This window comes from Neofelis nebulosa, chromosome 12, assembly GCF_028018385.1.
Source record: "Neofelis nebulosa isolate mNeoNeb1 chromosome 12, mNeoNeb1.pri, whole genome shotgun sequence".
Classification (NCBI taxonomy): domain Eukaryota; kingdom Metazoa; phylum Chordata; class Mammalia; order Carnivora; family Felidae; genus Neofelis; species Neofelis nebulosa.
This window is the reverse complement of record NC_080793.1, coordinates 6,722,392-6,743,556: the sequence shown is the minus strand read 5'-3', so window position 1 is coordinate 6,743,556 and position 21,165 is coordinate 6,722,392. Positions and strand designations below refer to the sequence as shown.

The 21,165-nt window shown below is 51.4% G+C and overlaps 1 protein-coding gene across 2 annotated transcripts; it reads left to right on the top strand.

The window, feature by feature from the left end:
* The first annotated feature begins 13,772 nt into the window (after positions 1 to 13,772).
* Positions 13,773 to 19,494, top strand: TOR1B (torsin family 1 member B). 2 transcript variants are annotated; one of them, XM_058693834.1, is made up of 5 exons: positions 13,773 to 14,034; positions 14,661 to 14,926; positions 16,319 to 16,494; positions 17,088 to 17,215; positions 17,528 to 19,494. In XM_058693834.1, exons 1-5 carry the CDS (start codon positions 13,836 to 13,838, stop codon positions 17,767 to 17,769), a joined length of 1,011 nt encoding a protein of 336 aa, XP_058549817.1. In that variant the 5' UTR covers positions 13,773 to 13,835; the 3' UTR covers positions 17,770 to 19,494. The 2 variants fall into 2 exon arrangements, with proteins under 2 accessions (XP_058549817.1, XP_058549818.1); XM_058693835.1 differs by having other exon boundaries at positions 17,604 to 17,717.
* Positions 19,495 to 21,165: the final 1,671 nt, after the last annotated feature.

The window sequence follows — 21,165 nt, the reverse complement described above, 5'->3', positions numbered from 1 at the left end:
GTGCGTTCACATTGGGTGGGTCCCCGTGAAGGGCGTACGAATGTTCACCGTAGTCTTGTACTTTTCTGGAGGTTCAAATCCCCACCCCACCCCCCCACCCCCCCGAATAAAATGCTATCAGTTTTCTAAGAAGGAGCCTCCTGCTTTCTTGTTGCATCAGGAACGGGGTTGGAAACTTTTCTCCCCCTTCTCTCTCTCTTTCCCCTGTATCACCCTCAGGACCCCCAGCTGGGCTAGCCTGGAAACCCCGCCATTTTTGTTTATGCTGTTTCCAGGGAGGAACAGCATAGGCTGTTTCTATGCTACAAGCCTACTTCCAGAACCATCCTCGCTGGGCGGGCACAGCCTGGATGTTGGTTCAGGATCGTGTCCCTTTGGCTGCTGCTGGCCACCATCCCCCACCCTCCATCAGGAGACCCTCTGAGCAGGGTCCCCACGCCAAAGGCCCACATTCTTTGACCAGCACGAGAAATAACTCCACCTAATTTAGGCTGGTCTCACCGAGCCAGCTTCGCTTGGTCCAGAATTCATCCCTGCTTCTGTAGACGGTAGGGTGGTCAAGGTGCATTCTGAGAGTCTGTGAAAATTATAGGACTTCTCTCATAAAAATCACACTCATTCATTCTGCATGTCGGGTTAAGAAGAAGCTGACCGAATGTGTGAAGTCCACTCGCTGGCCCTACGTTAGAATTTTATGGACCAGACGGAAATGGGACACAACCAGGACACCTGAGTGGCTCAACTGGTTAAGCATCTGACTCTCGATTTCGGCTCAGGTCACAATCCCAGGGTTGTGGGATCGAGCCGCAAATCAGGCTCCGTGTTGACCTCAGAGCCTGCTTGGGATTCTCTCTCTCTCCCCCGCTCTGTCCCTCTCCCCTACTCTCTCGTTTTCTCTCTTAAAAAGAAAAAATAGGGGCACCTGGGTGGTTCAGTCGGTTAAGCGTCCAAGTTCGGCTCAGGTCATGATCTCACGGTTCGTGGGTTCGAGCCCCGCATCGGGCTCTGTGCTGATGGCTCGAAGCCTGCAGCCTGCTTCAGATCCTGTGTCTCCCTCTCTCTCTGCCCCTCCCCTGCTCCTGCTCTGTCTCTTAAGAATAAATAAACGTTAAAAAAAATAAAAAGAAAAGAGAAAAGAAATAACAATAAAAAAAGCAATGGGACACAGCCTAAGTGTCCATCAACTGGTAAATGGGTGGCCAGAATGTGGTATGTCCTTATAATGGAATACTATTCAGCAATAAAGGGGAACCGCCTACAGATACGCGCTATGACACGGATGACCCTTCAAAATATGACACCAGGAAAAGAAGCCGGACACAAGAGACCATGGGTTATCAGCCTATGTATGTGAAATATCCAGAAAAGGCAGAGCTATAAAGACAGAAGGTACATTCGTGGTTACCCGGGGTGGGGACGGGAGAGAACGGTAAACGTGCATGAGGGAGCATGCTGGGGAGACGAGATGGTTTCAGGCTGGTCTGTGGGGATGGTTGTTGCGTAACTTGGTACGTTTCCTAAAAATCGCAACGTCGCACCCGTAAAAAGCGTGAACCACGCGGTAGGCAAACAAGCCTTGATGATGCAATTTTAAAATGTTACTGGGCTCGCACGTATTGACTAATAGTGTTTGGGTTGGGTTTGCTCTGCTTTGTTTTGTGTCAGAGAACCTTCTTTTTGACAGGCTTGCCCACGCCTGGCGGACACCCAGGACTCACGATCTTAGTCCTGACCTCTTCTCCTTTGCCCCCAAGCCCTCACACATCTGTTTGGCTCCCACTGGGCTGTGCGTCCCTGGCGGGGGGAGGGGGGAGGCCATGTCCGTCTTGCTCACCGCTGTGTCCCAGAGCCCACACAGCAAGCTGGCCTCTAAATACTTGCCGAAGTGATGAAAGAAGGAAGGAATGGTGTCGCCCCCCCCCCCCCCCCGCCGCCTCGGGTTAGTGGCAGGGTCTCCAGCTGCTCCTTTTATGTTTATTTATTTATTTTGACAGTGGGGAGGGGCGGAGAGAGAGCGACAGAGAATCCCAAGAAGGCTCCGCGCTGTCAGCACAGAGCCCAGCTCGGGGCTTGATCTCATGAGCCCTGAGATCGTGACTTGAGCCCAAACCAAGAGTCAGATGCTTAATCGACTGAGTCCCCCCGGGGGCGTCCCCCTACCTGCTCTCTCTACACGGTCATCACATATCCAACCACATCCTTCTGCCATGGCTGGGTGCTTGGGAATATCTTTACCCTTCAGGGGAGCGTTAAACTTTGCTCACTGTGTTGCTGGGTTAACACCTTTTCCTTGCTCCCTGGGATTACTTACTTTCGAGTGCGGTGGGCATCAGCACCTGACGTTTCTTCCGTTTCGGAAAGGCCTACTACGTGCCAGGGGCCTCACGTATGTAATCCCATTTAACCCTTGCAACAGTCCAGAGTGGGGACTAATATTATCCCCACAACCCCGAGGCCCAGAGATGTTAAGACAATCGCCCAAAGTCACACAGCTGATGAGAAGCAGAGCCGGGAGGTGGACTCAGGGCCTTTCTGCCAAAGTCAAGGCACTTGAGATTGAAAATGGATCGTTCCACTTTCCACAGGGTGCATACACCTCTGGGGCGTTCAGTGGACGGGAGCGGGATGATGTCAGACGTGGGCGTGGGGCCTGGACCCCTTGTTGACATTTGTCTCAGTGCCTAAGACCCGCATCTTGTGTGATTTCAAGGATTAGGAAAGACACACTCGATCAACACCAGCGAACGGTATTGCCGCGCCAACTAGGGGTCCTTTTGTTACCTGGGCGCTGCTTTCTACCTCTCGTGTTCTCAGATACATTCTCTGCCTCTCTGCCTCTGTCTTGCAAAAACTACTTGTTGGAAGTTGCTGGGGCCATCTGGAGTCGCCCCATCTGCTGGCCCCATCTAGTGGTCAGACCCCGGAAGTACACTAGCTTCCCTTTGACCAGGTGAGGCCAGCTTTGGGGAAATGGATGCCTTTCTAGCCCTTTCCTCTCAGGGACAACGTTAGCCACATTCGTCAGGTTACCAGAGTCTCCAGATGGGTTCAAGCTACCTCTCTGGAGGCCACCCTAACTCTTGTATTCGATTATAAACTATTCCGTGGAGGGAAATAACATCACACCCCAGATGTGACAGATGGTTACGTTTTGCTATAGTAGTCCCTCCAGTTCTCTGTGTTTTCATAAAAGGAAAGCCCCAAACCCCATCCCTTTGGTGATCCTCCCCCAAAGTCATCTCCCTGCCGAAATTGGAGTGTAAATAAATACGCTTATTTATTTATTTTTGAGAGAGTGTGAGCAGGGGAGGGGCAGAGAGAGAGAGAGAGAGAGAGGGAGACAGAGAATCCCAAGCAGGCTCCGCGCTGTCAGTGGGGAGCCCGACGTGGGGCTGGAACCCACTAACTGTGAGAGCATGACCCAAGCCGAAATCAAGAGTCTGACGCTTAACGACTGAGCCACCCAGGCGCCCCGCCCCCAAGAAGTGTGCTTTTTAATCCCCATCGCCTATTTTACTCATTCCCTCCATCACCTCTCCTCTGGTAACCATCGGTTTTTCTATAGTTAGAGTCTGTTTCTTGGTTTGTCTCTCTCTCTCTCTTTTCCCGTTGTTCGTTTGTTTTGTTTCTTACATTCCCCTTACGAGTCAAATCATATGGTTTGGTCCTTCTCTGACTTATTTTGCTTAGCATAATGCTCTCTAGCTCCATTCATGTTGTTGCAAATGCCAAGATTCCATTCTTTTTTATGGCTGAGTAATATTTCATTTTATATATGTATAATACATAAAATGTATACATAAAATGTATATGTACACATATGTATACATAAAATGTATACATATGTATTTTATATGTATACATTTATTTGTATATTTCATATAATTTACATATTTTATATGTATACATTTATTTATACATGTATTTATATATTTTATGTATACATATGTATACGTATACATATGTATACATTTTATGTATACATATGTATTTTATATGTATACATTTATTTGTATATTTTATATAATTTACATATTTTATATGTATACATTTATTTATACATGTATTTATATATTTTATGTATACATATGTATACGTGTATACATATGTATACCTAAAATGTATACATATGTATACGTGTACATGTATACATATGTGTACGTGTATACACGTATACATATGTATACATTTTAGGTATACATATGTGTACGTGTATACACGTACACATATGTATACATTTTAGGTATACAGTCACACACACACACACACACACACACACTCCACATGTTCTTTATCCATTCATCTGTCAGTGGACACTTGGGCTGTATCCATAATTCGGCTATTATAAACAATGCTGCAATAAACATAGGGGTGCATATATCCCTTTGCATTAGTGTTTTTAGATTTGGGGGCAAATACCCAATAGTGTGATTACCAGATCGTAAGGGTAGTCCTATTTTTAACTTTCTGAGGAACCTCCATGCCGTTCTCCACGGTGGCTGCACCAGTTCGCATTCCCGACGGCGCGCGAGGAGGGTTCCTTTCTCCCTGACACCCGTTTCCCGTGTTGTTGGTTTTAGCCATTCTGACACGTGTGAGGGGATACCCCACTGTGGTTTTGATTTGCGTTTCCCTGATGAGGAGTGCTGTTGAGCGTCTGTCCGCGTGTCTGTGGGCTACCTGAACGTCTTCTTTAGAGAAGTGCCTGTTCATGCCTTCTGCCCATTTTTTTCCACTGGATTATTTGGTTTCTGGGTCGTTGAGCTGAATCAGTTCTTTACATATTTTGGAAACGACCCTTCATCAGACGCATCGTGCACAAGTATCTGCTCCCATTCCACAGGCTGTCTTTCAGGTTCATGGGTTGTTTCCTTTGCTGTGCAGAAAGAAACTTGTTACTCTGATGCAGTCCCGATAGTGTATTTTTGCTTTTATTTCTCTGGCCTCAGGAGACGGATCTAGAAAGGTTGATGTCAGAGAAATTGCTGCCTGTGCTCTCTTCTAGGATTCTTATGGTTTCAGGCCTCACATTTAGGTCCTTAACCTAGTCTGAGTTTATTTTTGTGTATGCTGTTAGAAAGTGGTCCAGTTTCGTTCTTTTGCATGGAGCCGTCAGGTTTTCCCCCCACCATTTGTTGAAGAGACTGTCTTTTTCCCGGTGCATATTCTTGCCTCCTTTCTTGAAGATGAATTGCCCACATAATTGTAGCTTTCTGCTCTGTTCCATTGATCTCTGGGTCCATTTTTGTGCCAGTACCATACTGTTTTGATGACTACAGCTTTGTAACATAACCTGATGATGGAGCACATGCGCATTTTTAATATGCAAGTGACGTGCTGTGCCGTATCCTTTGCTACGTGTCCACTCAACTCTTATTCCTGAGATGTACAGACACTGACACACACGATTCAAGTTCATCCATTTTGGTCCGCACATAATGTTCCATTGTAGGACTAGACAACGGTTTGCTTATCCGTTCCCCTAGTGATGGCCAATTAGGTTTGATTCCAGTTTGTAATATTGCAAACGGAGCCTCAACATCCTCCAATGTGTCCCCTGTGTGCAGGTGTGCGGCCCTCTGGGGCTGGGTTCTGCACCCTCCACGCTATGAATGGGCTGCAGGTGGGCAGCTGGGAAGAACCTAGGGAGGCCGGAGCTCTGAGTCCAGTTGCTTCGTCCAGCAGTCTCTCCACAGTGGGACGCACTCATCGTTTCCTTTTCTTCGTGTGCCATAACGTGATAAAGGCTTGAACAGTGGAATTTGGGGGCCACAGAGCATGCGACCTTCAGCTAAGCCGGGTATTGCCAAAGTAGTCTTGTCGTCTACCTTATCTCTTTAACTGACTTTGGGGGGCTCTTGCTCCCCCGGAAGATCTGGGTGACTTCCGTTTCCTGGGGATGCAGCTTAGGACCGTGGAGCACCAACCGTCCATTCATTTCACAAATATTTATCGACCTCTGTGGGTGGACCTCATCCAACCTGTTGAAGGTATGAGTAGAACAAAAGGCCAAGTGAAAAGGAATTCTTTGGCTGAGCGAATGAATGAATGAACCTAGGTGTTGGAATGGGAGTGAGCAGGGATGCTGGGCAGAGCGGGAAGGGCATGGGGGGCTCAGGGACCATGTGGGAGGAAACTGGGAGATCCACGCTAGAGGTGGATCTCCTGTTGGGAGCGGCCCTTTCCTCATTCACGTGGTTCATACTGGGGGGGGGGGGATGCTGCCCCCACCCCTGGCCACAGCTGACTGGATCAGGGGCCACCTGACCCAGGCTGGGCCAATCAAATCCCTTCCCTTGGAGTTTGGAATTGGGGCTGAGAGTGGGGCAGGGGAGAAGAAGACAGTGACTGTGTGGTCTCTTTGGGTGTCTAGAGCCACACACACAAAGCCAGGTGCCCTGTGGAGAATGGAGCAGATCCACAAAGGGAAGGTGATGAGAGAGGAGGAGGGGGAGAGCCAGGCACTCTGGACCTGACTCAGGTCCCTCCCTTGGCCCCCAGCACCTCTGCATGGTAGATGAGTTACTGTGAGTCTCCTTGGCCCTGATGACCCAGTTCCTTTTGCTGCTTAATCCGGCTCTGGTGTTTTCTTTGGCTTGAAATGTGTAGTCCCTATGGATGCAACCCACTGGCCATCTTCTCCAGCGTTGGGCTTGGACCTCTGCCGTGTGATCGATCTGGACAGCAGATTTCCTCTTCCCGTTGTGTTTTGCTTATCAAGTGAGTTGGCAACCGTTGAGCCCACATCCACTGGGAGGTCAGAGGGCGTGGCCGGGTCCCAGGGCGAGAAGAAACCAGCTTTGGGTTAAACATGTTCTGCAGAGAATTCTTGAGTGAACACCTGAGCCTTGAAATAAACGATTGCCAAGGACACACAGCCTGCAGTGGTGTGGCTGGGTTTCCAAGCCAGGCCAGTCATCCCCCAAGCCCAGCCCCGGGTCATCCACCTGTGATTGACTGGGGGACTGGAGGTGGCACTCAGGGAACAATGGCGAGGGGTTGGAGTGCAATATATAAGCACAAGGCAGAGAAAGCTTCTTCAGAAAGTTTTCAACAGCAGCAGTGGTGACACCTTGGGGTGTTTTTCAGTAACGTTGTGTTTATAAAGAATTGTCCGTGGGGCAGTTGGTCAGTCCCAGGTGACACTGGCAGAACTTGGAGGAAAAAAGTTTCAAGGGATTATAAATGGGAAATGGGAAAATATTTGCCCCTGCCATGGCCCTGAGGACACTAAACTATAATCGCTGGGATGTGCGGCCCACTCCCCCAACCGGATGGGAGCCCTGCTGGGGGGCACCAAGTCTTTCTTGCTTGCTGTGAATCCCAAGGAGGAACGCGGGCAGTGGCCAACACACAGGAAGACTTTGACCCCTAGAAGATGGATGGGTGCATTTCCAACACGAGTAGAACAGGCAATAATGGTCCAGGGGTTCAAGGACATACCTTTCCAGAAGTCTTGGTTCCCACGCCAACGCCCCCTTCCTTCCTCCCAGGTTCCCATCATGCACTGCACATCTGTCTCTCTGCACCCACCCTACACCCTGGCCGCGCGTTCGGTCATCCTGCCCGAGCCCTCTGCTAAGTAAGGTGCCCCCGACATCATCTCAAGTGACCCGCAGGGCGACCCTATAAGGCAGAGACTATTGTTACAAACATTCTACAAATGAGGAACCCCGGGGCCCGGAGAGGTTGTGTGACCCGCCCAGGGTCATACACACACGGTCATAGCAGAGGCAGAATTTGAATCCAGGCACTTTGTCTCCTGCTTGGTGAAGGAGGGAGAGCGACAGGTCAGCGGGTGGGAGCTTGGCGGTGGGGGGAAGGGAGGCCTTGAAAGGGCCCGAGTGTCCGTCCTGGTTCCACCACTTTCTGTTCCTGAAGTGAGCTCCTCGGGCACGTTAGTTAAACCTCTCAACTTCTCCGCCTGTAAAATGGAGATTTCCACTGCTGTTTCACAGCGTTGCTTTAGAATTAAATTGGATAATGACTTAATGCACCCAGAGCCTGGCATTTATGAGCATGCAACAAATAAAATAATACATAATGTCATTTCTAAAACATGCAACATTCTATAAAAAGCATACTAGGGGTACCTGGGTGGCTCAGTCGGTTGAGCATCCGACTTCGGCTCAGGTCACGGTCTCGAGGTCCGTGAGTTCGAGCCCCGCGTCGGGCTCTGGGCTGATGGCTCAGAGCCCGGAGCCTGCTTCCGATTCTGTGTCTCCCTCTCTCTCTGCCCCTCCCCCGTTCATGCTCTGTCTCTCTCTGTCTCAAAAATAAATAAAAAACGTTAAAAAAAATTAAAAAAACAAAGCATACTAATCTACAGGGATAGAAGGCAAACCCGTGGCTGGTAGGGGAGGGGGGAATGTGAGGGGGGTGGAGATGAGAGGGAAGGATGACAAAATGACAAGAGGGATCTTTTGGGATGATGTTCCCTGTCCTGATCATGGCGATGGTTTCGTGGGCGTGTGCATGTGTTAAAACGTATCAAATTGTACACTTTGAATATGTGCCCTTGGTTGTATGTCAACTCGAGCTCAACAGAGCTGTTTAAAAGCATATGTAACATTATATAGCTGTAAGATTTCATAGAAACAAACTGGGTATCATCCTATGCAGAATAACAAACGAGAGGAGAACATCAAACGCTGGGAACCCCAGGAGAGCACCTCTGTATAATATAGACACTAAAAAAACTTGGATGAGAACAGGGCTCAGTGCAAATAATTGGCATAAAAATTTTTTTCTAGTGTCTATTTTTATTGTTGAGAGAGAGAGAGAGAGAGAGAGAGAGAGACAGACAGAACATGAGCGGGGCAGGGGCAGAGAGAGAGAGGGACACACAGAATCCGAAGCAGACTCCAGGCTCTGAGCTGTTAGCACAGAGCCCGACCCCAGGCTCGAACCGGGAACTGTGAGATCATGACCTGAATCGAGACCTGAACTGAAGTTGGACACTTAACCAACTGAGCCACCAGGTGCCCCAACAATTGGCTTTCTTTTTAATGTTTATTTATTTTTGGGAGAGAGAGAGAGAGAGAGAGAGAGAGAGAGAGAGACAGAGTGTGAGGGAGGGAGGTTCAGAGAGAGAGAGGGAGACACGGAATCCAAAGCAGGCTCCAGGCTCTGAGCCGTCAGCACAGAGCCCGACAAGGGGCTCGGACCCACAAACCGTGAGATCATGACCTGAGCTGAAGTCCGGCGCTTAACTGACTGAGCCACCCAGGCATCCTGGCATTTTAAGTAATCTAAGATTTTGAAAATTTTTTTGTTGTCGTTATTTTTGTGATCTTCTGAAGGTTGCAGAAGGTAGTAAGTGATAGAGTCAAAATTTGAACAGATACCAGTCTTCAGACCAGTAGCTCACTAGCACCCTCTAGTGCTTTCCTCCCCAGGTCTTCCCAGCCTTCCAGTTTCCTAGTCAATCAGGTCTCTCCTTAAGGTCAAACCCAAGGCTTCCTGGGAAACAGGTGTGGTTGGGGGGTGGGGAGTGGGGTGCTGTCTCTGGTCCTGAAAATCTCAACCAGCCGCGACACCAGAGGGCTGAGCCCTGTCTGCACCAGAATCACCCTTCCAAGACTTTTCTCGTTGCTCTTTGCATTTATGACAGCCTCGAGGAGTCAAGCTGGTGGCTTTGAGTGTTTTTGATCAACAATGTAAACATTGTAAGCAATGCTCCAACAGAGCGATGATAGAAAGAGTAAAGAGAATGGTGCAGAATGAGGGCCAGGGGATTGGGTGGAGGGTGAGGAAGGCACCAGGCTTCCAGTGACAGTGACACAAGACAGCAGCCCCCACAGCCTTGGACAATTTATGAAAACCCAACATCCAGCCTTAAGATAGAATGTGGATCTAAATAACCAGAAGCACTCCCCTTTGTAAGATTTGTAACAGAAATGAATACGAAAGGAATAGTATCACAGCCAGTATCACAGCAATTAATAAAAAAGAAACATAGGCCTCCACTACCTTCCCTCTGATCTGACTCAAACAGTCCTCCTTTTCTATAGGAACAAAGTTTCTAGCTATGTCTTGCGGAATTCAGAGTACTGGGAGTTCCCATTCTAAGGCAATGTATCCTAAGACACTCTAAATGATAGTACATTTTTGCCAATTTGAAATATATAAATTGTTTTATTAAAAATTTGTTTTAACATTCTTCGGGCGCCTGGGTGGTTCAGTCTGTTAGGCATACGACTTCAGCTCGGGTCATGATCTCACCGTCCATGAGTTCGAGCCTAGAGTGGGGCTCTGTGCTGATAGCTCAGAGCCTGGAGCCTGCTTCTGATTCTGTGTCTCCCTCTCTCTGCCCCTCCCCCGCTCATGCTGTCTCTCTCTCTCTGTCTCTCTCTCTCTCAAAAATAAATAAACATTAAAAAAAAATTTAACTTTCTTAAAAGAGCAGGAATGGAGTGCAAAGCAGTGTCAGGATCATTACACAGTTGGGGGACAACTGTTGGGGCTCAGCTATGTCCACTCCTGGGTTCCAATGTGTCTTGATCCCCCAGAGAGTTCTTTGGGAGGCGGCTTTGAGGCCCCTCCATGGATTCCAGTGGCCAACTGCACCATAAGGGACCAAAAGACAAACGAGGAAATACTCACTTTTTAGGGGAACAAAATGTCGGATATATATAGAATAGTACCAATGGGGGGCTACTTTGGCACAGCATCCCTGCCCATGGTTAGTTGATCCAAGGTCGAGATACCTGACCCAGGTTGGGCCAATCAGATTCTCTCTTCCCGAGGACAGTGGCAGAGCATCGAGGCCCCAGAGCTCCTGCCACTGTGTCCTACACGCCCCACCCCTGGGATCCTCCCTCCTCTTCACGGATTTAAAATAGATAATTTATCCATTCACACACACTGCATTCAGTCTTTTGAACCTTTCTGCCCAACAAGTGCCATTTCCACACTTTCACAAACCCACTTCAGTTTAGAAGAATTAAAGCTTGTGTGATTATGGATTTTACAGTATCACTGAGGGTCAGACGCAGCACAGACGGAACTGCTTTTTGTAAACAAAAGAAACCTTTTAGTTTAGATTTACAGAAAACCTGCAAAGCTAGTACAGAGTGTTTCCATAGAGCCCTCACCCAGTTTTCCCTGTTATTAGCAACTTAATGTTAAGGGTCCCACCCTCATGGCCCAGCCACCTCCCCAAAGACCCCTCCTCCTAATACCATCACATTCAGAATATACATTTAGGGGGGATGAGAACATTCAGTCCAGAGCAGCATCCCTGGACCCCAGATCAGAGCCCACCTTCTTGGACAGAGTCGCAACCTTGAACATTAAACATATTTGTTGAGTTCCTACTGTGTATGCGGCACAGTCCCAAGAACTGCGAGAAACAGAACACAAGAGTTAAGTTCCCTCCGGAAGCTCGCGGGCCAGTGGGAAAGTTGGACAACAGACAGGGACACAAACAGGGTGACAGGGAGAGCAGGTGACTGGGGGGAGGAACTGGAGTTACTTTAGATATGGCAGGTGGACTTCAAGCTGAGGCCTGAAAGTTCTCAGCCAGGAGAGACTCTGAAGCAAGATTCCAGGCAGAGAGAACAGGACAGTGGGGAGACAGAAGGGGCTGTGGGTTTGGGAATAAAAGAGTATGGGGGAGGTGAAGGTCTGAGAGGAAGGCAGAGGCACATCACAGAGGGCTTCGAGGTCAGAATAAAAAGGATGGATTTTTTTTTTTTTTTTTCTTAAGGGTTTTTGGAAGCCATTGACAGGCTGAATCGGGAGTGAGATGATCCGGTTTGTTGGGAGAACACCACCTGTCTCTCGTGGGGAGTGTGAAGCAGGGGGCACAAGTGCAGAGGCAGGGGACTGCCCAGAGGGCTACTGTGGTCATGCATGACGGAGGCTCGGACGGTGGGGGGGGGGGGGGGCGGGGGGGGGGGCCGAAAAGATGGCGGTGACCGAAGAGCTTTGGACAGGTTTTAGAGGCAGGGTCGGCAACCTCCTGATGGATTGGAAGTGGAGACTGGGGGGAAAAAAGAATCCAAGGCAACCACTAGCTTTGGGTCTAAGCAACTGGGGGAAGGCGGGTCCGCTTCCTGAGACAGGGGCCGTGGGGGAGGGACATGTTGGAGAAAACAATCAAGGCTTCTGTTTGACTGTAGGGATGGGGAGATGCCCGGTGCATAGCCAAGTGGAGGTGCCCAGTGTGCAGCCAGATGCAGGGTCTTGGGGGAGAAAGTCAAGGCCTCCCACCCAGGGAGAGAGGATGGAGACAGAAGGGGTCTAGAACAGAGCCCCAGGGCAGTTCAGGATTGTAGAGTGGGGAGACAGGGAAGGTGTGGCAAGCAAGGGGCTGACGGTGGAGAGGAAGGAGGCCATCCGGCCAGGGAACCAAGCCCCAGATCCACGCAGAAGTCCTTTCTTAGCAGCTGCCAATCCAGAGGGAGGCACCAACTAGGCCTAGTAAAGGCAGAGTCCACCTGAAGGATGAAGAGTCAATGCCTATGGAGCAGGATAGGGTTTCGGGTAGGGGTCTTCCCATGCCTTTTGCTCACCTATCTCCTCTGTGCATTTTTAGACGGACATTGAAACTTTTCATCATCAGTTTGAAATGGCTGCAAAAGACCCGATCTCCTGTCTATTGTACCAACATTTTAAGACAATATTGCTCCTTCGTTCTTCCAGCGTGCTCAGTGGGATCTTGCCCCGTCGCAATTTTGCTCGTCGTTCAGGTCAAAACGGAGCTATGGAGGAAAGCCTTCCCCAGCCTGCAGGTTGGGTGAGGTGCCCCCTCTGTGCATCCCACCTCACGGCACTGACCTCAAGGTATGTAAAGCATCTGTTGCCCCTCCGTCTCCCCCACCTAGACCGAGAGCTCTGTGAGGACAGGGGCTCCGTCAGCCCGGATACCTGCTGTACCCCCAGCATATGGCACCGAATCTGACACGGCACCAGTGTTCATTAAATATTTGTTGATAGGTTGGCTGATGGGTAAACTCAACCAATTTCAGCCAAGTCTGTGCCAGGGTTACCTGGACCAACCTCCTCACTGAACCCAACAACCACAGTGATCTCTGTTCTGACCATGCTGCTCCTTGTGTAAAACCTTCCGTGGCTCCCTATACCCCCCCACCCCCCAGACTAGAAGCCAGCCTCCTTACAGCCCTGGAGGTCTTCCCATGCCAGTCTCCACCTGGCTCTGCCCCCTCATTGTCACCAGCCTCCACCGTGTGAAACACTTCTCCAAACTGCAGTTTCTGTTTCTCTGGGTGAAGGTTCCACTCCTCACTTGTTGCGGGGCTAACTCCTTTCGTTCTCCGTTTAGACAGAAGCTTTCCCTGCTCCACGGCCCTTGTGTTTCTCCCACCGCCCAGTACGGGCTCTTGCCCAATAGCCTGGACACCGGAGAGGGCCAGAGCCAACTCCCTCTCCTTCACTGTTGTCTTCCCAGCAGCCAGCAAAGGGCCTGCCTTGTCGCATGCTGAACGACCGGACGGGTTTCTGGTTTGATTGTGCGCCTCGGTCTTGGTGCCTCCCGGCCCGGGCCTGGACCCCCGGGGCGCAGAGCAGCTGTTTCAGGAAGGCAGGTCGACATGGGAGACGCTCATTACAGCTCCAGGGGAAGGGATGACAAAGCCAAGGGTGGGGGCTGGAAACGAGAAGAAGCAGGCGAGGGGTTCGCGAGAGGCCAGCCCCGGGACGCCTCTCGCGCCACGCACAAAGATGGCGACACAGATTCCCCAGTCCCCGCCAATATGGCCGTCCCGAGGGAGAGGGGGGCCTGCGGGGCGGAAGTGACGCAGCCGGAAGTCCGGCCGCGGCTTCGCGGCCTGGGAGCGCGGTGCAGAGGTTGGCGGACTGTGAGCGGGGCGATGCCGCGGGCGGCGGGGCTCGGCCGTGCAGCGGCGCTGGGGCCGCTGCTGGCGGCTCACGTGGTGGCGGCGATCGAGCCCATCAGCGTGGGCATCGCCCTCGGGGCCGCGTCCGCCCTCACCGGCTACCTGTCCTACACGGACCTGTACTGCCGCTTCGCCGAGTGCTGCCGCGAGGAGCAGCGGCTCAACGCGTCCGGTAGGGCGGGTCCGCCCGCGAGGGGCGCGGCCCTCACCCTGAGCTGGGGCGGGAGGGAGGACGGACGGGGCCTCGGTCCGGACTCCCGCCCTGCAAGCCGTGCCTGCTGAGACAGTCTGCAGACCGTGGGGGCTCTGCCTAAGTTCCTTCTTAAATGCCTCGGATTCCCTGGGAGTACAGAAAGAAGTTGGAAGCAGCGTGCTCAGCCCTTTGCCCCATTAAGTAGTTTTCAGATGTGCAGCGTGTGCAGCGGCTGCCCAGAAAGCCCACGTTTGGCCCCGGGTTTTCTTACACTTCAGCAGGGGTAGCTGGGGAATAGCACGCAGCGCAGTCCAGAGAGGGCTAATCCTTGGACGAACGAACACGTTCAGCTTCCTTATCAGACACTGGAGTGTTAAGCAGGACATCCATCTAGCGCATTTCCTTGGAAGTGGCATCGTGTGGCTCTGCAACCCGAGGCCGTGCTCCGGGCCAGCCCTGGGGTTTGGCAGACACCCTGCCGGACCGCTTGCTAATAGGTGCTTGCTAATAGGTGCCTCTCGCTTTGGCCAGCTGGGGAAAGCGCTGCTTTTCTGGTGCCTGTTTAATGTGTATTTTTCTCTCTGTTCTCCGGCTGGCTCCTGCAGCCCTCAAGCTGGAATTAGAGGAGAAGCTGTTTGGGCAGCATCTGGCCACAGAGGTGATTCTCAAGGCGCTGACTGGCTTCAAGAACAATAAAAACCCCAAGAAACCGCTGACTCTGTCCTTACACGGCTGGGCTGGCACGGGCAAGAATTTTGTCAGCCAAATTGTGGCTGAAAATCTTCACTCAAAAGGCCTGAAGAGTAACTTTGTCCACCTGTTTGTCTCGACTCTGCACTTCCCTCACGAGCAGCACATAAAACTGTACCAGGCAAGAGAATCCCGTTACCCTGTCCACCGGCCACTCTGGTCGGGGCGACCTTCACTAACTCTGGCCTCTGCTGCCTCTCTTGGCTTTGGAGTAGCCCGGGGTCCCGCTGAGTTAAGGCACACTCGCCCACGGTAACCCTTTGCTGTTGGCCGAGCTCTCCCACCACTTTTTTTTCCTCATTTGGTTCCAAAATAATACAGTGGGACAGGTGACGTTTATTTACATTAACAGGTGGAGCCAAGAGAGGCCAGGGGACCTGCTCCTTACAGTCTTTCTGGCCTTGTGGCAAATCAGACACTTGAACCCAGCGCTCCAAACTCCCACTAGCCACGTTCTGCAGTGACCCAGCGTGTTCGGCATTCCCGTCCCAGCCCTTGGTGGAGCGGAGCAGGTCTCAGACGATGTGTTTGGACGCAGCTTCATTTAAGTCTCCCCTGTGATGCAGCATGTGCATTGAGCACTCTGTGTTTAGCGCTGTAGACTGGAGGGTTCCCTGCCCCAGCTTCTGTTCCCTTTGTGCCTCCCATCCAAATCCTTGGTGTTGCTTTTCTTTCTTCACACGAAAGCTTCGAAGAACTGAATCCTAAGAGATAACTTTTTCTTTTGAGATACTCTTCCTACATTTAATTTATAAGTTGTCTGGTAGGGTTCTCATTTAAATCAATGTCATCCTTGTAAAGGTTAATCGTCTTACTGTTAGGTGGGGGCCTACAGAAGAAACAGAAACTGATCGGGACAAGGAATTGAAAGTGGGTGTTCGTGAGACAGGGAAGCTTGCCAAAAAGAAAGAATAAGAAGGGATTTTCGTTTTCCAAATCCTTGGATAAAGAGTTGTATCTCTAGGAATCCAGTGATGGGGTGAGGGTGCCTCTGGAGCCTTTCGTGTCTGGGGGTTGAGGGTTTATTGCTTGGGTATCTTTGTTTCAGGAACACGTGCTTTCTGGGGAGCGCCACTGCCTTCGTTCGCCGCGTCGGTACGAGGCATTGGTTTGGGGCACTGTGCCAACCTCAGTGCAGTTTCTTGTTCCCCAGTATGTCTGGTGAAATTAACTTGAGGTTTCAGTTCACAGTGAGTGGAAATGATGGGTTAACAGCGAACTGATGACTCTTCATGCCTTTGGCCCCTCTTGTACCTTTAGAAAGTCCTCTCCGGCACGTCATTTGAGTTAGGAAAAAAAAAACGGCTTGACACCCTAGCACCTATCTGCCAGTTTCGACTTTTTATAGACAAAGTTGTGGAAAAGCTGCCGGTTGGGAGGCAGTTTCCAAGAGCTCTTTGTCGAATCCCAGAGAGCTCTGATTTTTCATCGTTCGGAGCCTGAGGAACAGGGTCGCACATGTGCCTCTCCAGGCACATCCTCTGAGCTTCTGTTTCTTTTATGGCTGGTCCAGGACCAGTTACAGGGATGGATCCGGGGTAACGTGAGTGCGTGTGCCAGCTCCGTGTTCATATTTGACGAGATGGACAAATTGCACCCCGGGGTCATCGACGCGATCAAGCCGTTTCTAGACTACTACGAGCAGGTTGATGGCGTGTCTTACCGGAAGGCCATTTTCATGTTTCTCAGGTGAGCGGGAGGGGATTTCTCGGGGGCCCGCAAGCCGTTCTTTCTCCTAGTGCTAGAAGGAGGCCCCGGCAACCATCGGGATTCTGTTGCCGAGGGACAGAGGTGCCTGGCAAAAGTGAATTGGTGACTTCTGTTACTTTGGGGTTGCTACTCTCAGCATGGCAGCTGCGGGTGGGAGAAAAATGAATGAAATTATTGCTGATAACAGGCAATTTCCTTACCTGCACGTGTCTCTGAGGGCAAAAAGTCAGCCCGGCGGGGGGGGGGGGTGGGGGGTGGGGGGGGGTGGTGGCGCCTGGGTGGCTCAGTCGGTTGAGCATCCGAGTTCGGCTCAGGTCATGGTCACAGGGTTTGTGGGCCCGCGCCCCGCATCGGGCTCTGTGCTGACAGCTCGGAGCCTGGAGCCCGCTTTGGATTCTGGGTCTCCCTCGCTCTCTCTGCCCCTCCCTCGCTTGTTCTCCGTCTCTCTCTGTCTCAAGTAAAAAACTTAAAAAAAAAAAAAAAAAAAAATGTTTAAGCCTCAGAGCATACATGTTACTTGATTTAGACCCAGAATCTTAACGTGTGATTTTACTCTGCTTTGGCACGTGCAGCAATGCCGGTGGGGACCTCATAACTAAGACCACCCTTGACTTCTGGCGGGCAGGAAGAAAGAGGGAGGACATCCAGCTGAAGGACCTGGAACCCGTGCTGTCCGTCGGAGTCTTCAACAATAAACACAGTGAGTCCTCCAGGCTCCCCGTGACCCTGCCAGCACAGCCTCCTCTTTCTTCAAGCCTTCCACGAAGCCACCGAATCCGTGAAGTAGGGACTTTTCCTTGGGGCCTCCTGTAATAGAAGCCAGTTAGCAGGGGGTGGCCGACCGGTGCATCTGTCAGGCTTGTCCCACCTTGATGAAAAGAGAATCTCGACGGGTAAAGACACGAAGGACGTACCGCGGGTCGGGATAACCACATGGGCCCCGTAGGAGCAGTAAGCTGGGCCAGGTGACAGTGACGGAGACGGGGGGACCCAGCTGTGTCTTGCTTTGCAGGTGGCCTGTGGCGCAGCGGGCTGATAGACAGAAACCTCATCGACTACTTTATCCCCTTCCTCCCCCTGGAGTACAGACACGTGAAGATGTGTGTCCGAGCCGAGATGAGGGCCCGCGGGTCCGCCGTAGATGAGGACATTGTCACCAGGGTGGCAGAGGAAATGACGTTTTTCCCCAAAGGCGAGAAAATCTACTCAGACAAGGGCTGTAAGACTGTGCAGTCACGGTTGGATTTTCACTGACCTCTCATCCACGCGGGGGAAGAGGCCCCCCCGGGAGCTCAGCAAGCGAGGGCCTTGCCCTTCCGGAAGCACTTTGAAGACTCCTTCGGGGTTTGCACATTTGCACCTGTGGATTTTAGGGATCTAGAAGTTTCTAAGAGCTGAGTTTTGAAAAGACGCCGATCTGGTGAGCGCGCCTGTCAGTTTGGACCAGACGGCAATCCATCTGTCAACTGCGGTGGAAGGTGAACTTTTAAAATCCCTCCCCTCACTTACTGACCTTGACGGAAGTGCCTTGCAAACAGCTGTGTACGTGAGACCTCCCCTTCCCCCCCCCCGCCCCCCCTGCCTCCCCCCACCCCCAGCACCTGCTCCAGGTGCTCTAGAAGCTGCTGCTCTAACTCAAGGAGTCCCAGGGCCCCTGCGCAATTCGGGGAGCTTTTGGTTTGCACCTGCTAAGAACCTGCTCTGTTCCTTTGCACAGAGAGTGTCCACTGGCTTGAAGTATTTTCAGTTAAAGTCGGTGGCACCCTCAGGCACAGGGTCCGGTGGCGACGTGGGCCTGCACACCGAGCCTTCTCAGCCAGGTGACCGGCCTGCCTGCGGTGCGGGGTCTCCGTCCGAGGCCTCTCCAGCAGACCGGGACAGGTGGCCTCTCAGGCTCCTGGAATTCCTTTGCCGTCATTTGGTATCGACCCCACCTTCCCTGTACCCCCTTCTCCTGAACTAGATTTGTCCCCAACCATATGTCATCACTAGGGTGAGATCAGAACGAGACCGTGAGTTGTGAATTTGAGTCCTTAGTTGCCGTGGTGAAACGTTTGTCTGTTACAATGTACGCGTGGGCCAATCTGTCACTTTACTCCAGAGAACCATTTGGAATCCGTGGGACGCGCTCAGGCTCCGTGGACGACACGGGCCACTGAGTGGTCAGCTTGCAGGCTCTGCGTTGCCAAAGAAGCCTTAGGTATTGCACACCAGAAACGCTAGGGTTTTCGAAGATACGTATATTTTTTATAATGTTTTTACTCGCGAATCTTAGATGATAGAAAAACGTATAGGACATAGCTCATTTTAAAGCATGGGAAAGGACACGAGATGGAATAATTGTCTATTCCTTTATCAGAAACTCTTAGCAAAAACAGTTGCGTTTTTGTTACGAGGTGCGTGGTCAGACGTGGTCACGGATGCAGATCAAACAAGGTCAACGTAAAGCGGCTGGTCCTGGGTGTCATCTGAGGACACCCTACATGGCAGCACCAGGCTGGGCTGCCCTGGCCGCCGGGAAATAAGGCGGATTCCAGCCGGTGTGAATCGTGCGTGTCATAACTGCAGTGCACCCGCAGACACGTGATAAGAACGACGTGCAGCGAATTTATGTGTACAATTTAGAACGAATGTCTTCATGACCCTGGAGGGCCTTCTGGAGGGTCACGTTTAGCCTTTTAAAAATGCCAAGTTAAGGCTTCACATTTTGAGTACGTGTTCTCGAACTGGAGCCCAGTGACATCTCTTTCCTAGCCCCGCAAGTGTCTGGCCAGGCACAGACGGAGATCTTCCCTGTTGACAGTGACGCAACTCCCTGGACACGTGTGGGCCACCTTTGGACTGCGGTTACTGATTTGTCACCTGAAGAGGGAGGCCACGGTTGACCACAGCCCAGCCTCCCTCACCCTGTGTAGGATGCAGACGAGGACTTGAATTGACCTACTGAAGAGAAAATAAAGACTAAATTTTATCATGTGACGTGTTATTTGCAGACTTTTTTTTCCCCTAGTTTCTTTGGGAACCCTGAGAAGTTGGAGCCTGGGAGAAAGGCTGTCGGGCGACTCAGGTGTCTCACCACACCCTGGACATGCTGGAGGGTAGTCTTTGCATCAGACAGAATTTACCTTAAAGGCTGGTATCTCCAAACAGAGACACTTACGTGGGGTTCGGTGATGGGTTATACGCCCTATTTCCACGGGTGAAAATGCCAAGAACAGCTGGACTTATTCCTAGCAAATATTTTCTCCTGAAATTAACATAGGAAGGAAATTGAGGGGTAGGGGGGGGACGTGACTCCGTGCTGACACTCTGAACTCGAACCAGGCCGGGCTCAGATCAGTAAACCAGAACTGGTAAACAGCGAAACCCCAGTTAAGCTAACCAGGGTCTGCTCGATCGCACTGCACCTGGCCTCCTGTCTGTCAGTGAATCGTTAATGCCGATCCTCTTTCCAGGACTGAGGACAAGTCAGCTACTTTCTAGAAAGTTCAAACCCTCTTCGTCAACATCCCACCCAGTCCCGTCATCTCTCAGTTGAAGGTGGTCAAGTCCCAAGACTGGATTTCCCGGATCTGGTCTCCAGCCAAGAGTGGTTCCCGCTCCAGCCTGTCCTGCCTCATCTACAAAGAATGAACTTGCCAAATTAAGTCGGGGGACCCCTGTGTTCCCCGAGCCAGGGACCCCCAGGTGCTGGGGCTGCCGGCTTAGAATGATGAGCCCCATCTGTGACTCCTGGGGACAGGACAACAGGCCAGCTTCTGATCCACATCAAGAACCTTCCAACACGTGCGGCCGTCCCTAGGAGGCCTGGATGCCCTTAAAGGGCCTCCGTGCAGGTCAGGTACCTGGAGGCAGAGGAGTCCTGGGGCAGCAGGGGGCCCTCCAGTCCTCTGGGCCTGAGAAAAAACGGGCCGGTGAGCACTGCTTGGGCGCCACACCCCACAGGAGCTCCGCCCACCAGCAGGCACACAGGCGCGTTGCAAACACCGAGGTCCGTCTAGTCTCCTGTGCCCTGTAGCCCGCCTGGTGCCTCGGCTGGGGTTGTGTCTCGAGACTTGACCCCACGGCTGGGTGTCGGGAGCTCCATGTACCCGGTGCAGCGGAGCAAAGAGCCAGAGCCGCACGGATCCGGATTCCCCGCGTGAGCCTTCACTCCAGCCCGCACTGCGCCTCTTAGGTCTCAATCCATGGCTGAAGCACCGAAGACCTACGGCGAGCGGGCTTTTGTCTCCTTTAAAGATGCACTCGCAAATTACACACCCATTTTATTGTAAAATGGTAGCTCTTTGTAGTTATAAGTAAAAATACTGTTCTCAGGATCGGGGTGGGTGGGGGAGGGGGCAGCTGCGCTTTCCTAACAGGTTTTGGGAATTCTCATTGAACAACCAAAACCTAACGAGGATGGCTTTTAAAAATATGGCAAAACTTGCCAGACGACGTATGGCTCATTCAGGAATGGAAAACAGGGCGGGGTCTTCCTTTGTAAAGCTGAATGGCAACCGACAAGCTGGAAACATTTTTACTGCAAGGAAACTCTGTCTCTCGCGAATGTTCACAATGTTACCGAGATCAAAACCCTTGGAAAGGGTACTTAAGGCTTATCTGTGAGGGGCCTCAGTGGGTCCTCCTTTTTTAAAAATTTTTAAATTT

What these genes read in the sequence shown, in the direction of transcription:
- TOR1B (XM_058693834.1), top strand. Translation starts at nt 13,836, where the DNA reads ATGCCGCGGGCGGCGGGGCTCGGCCGTGCAGCGGCGCTGGGGCCGCTG. An exon ending in GCAGCGGCTCAACGCGTCCG is followed by an intron (nt 14,035 to 14,660) that starts GTAGGGCGGGTC and finishes TGGCTCCTGCAG; the next exon opens with CCCTCAAGCTGGAATTAGAG. An exon ending in AGTCTTCAACAATAAACACA is followed by an intron (nt 17,216 to 17,527) that starts GTGAGTCCTCCA and finishes CTTGCTTTGCAG; the next exon opens with GTGGCCTGTGGCGCAGCGGG.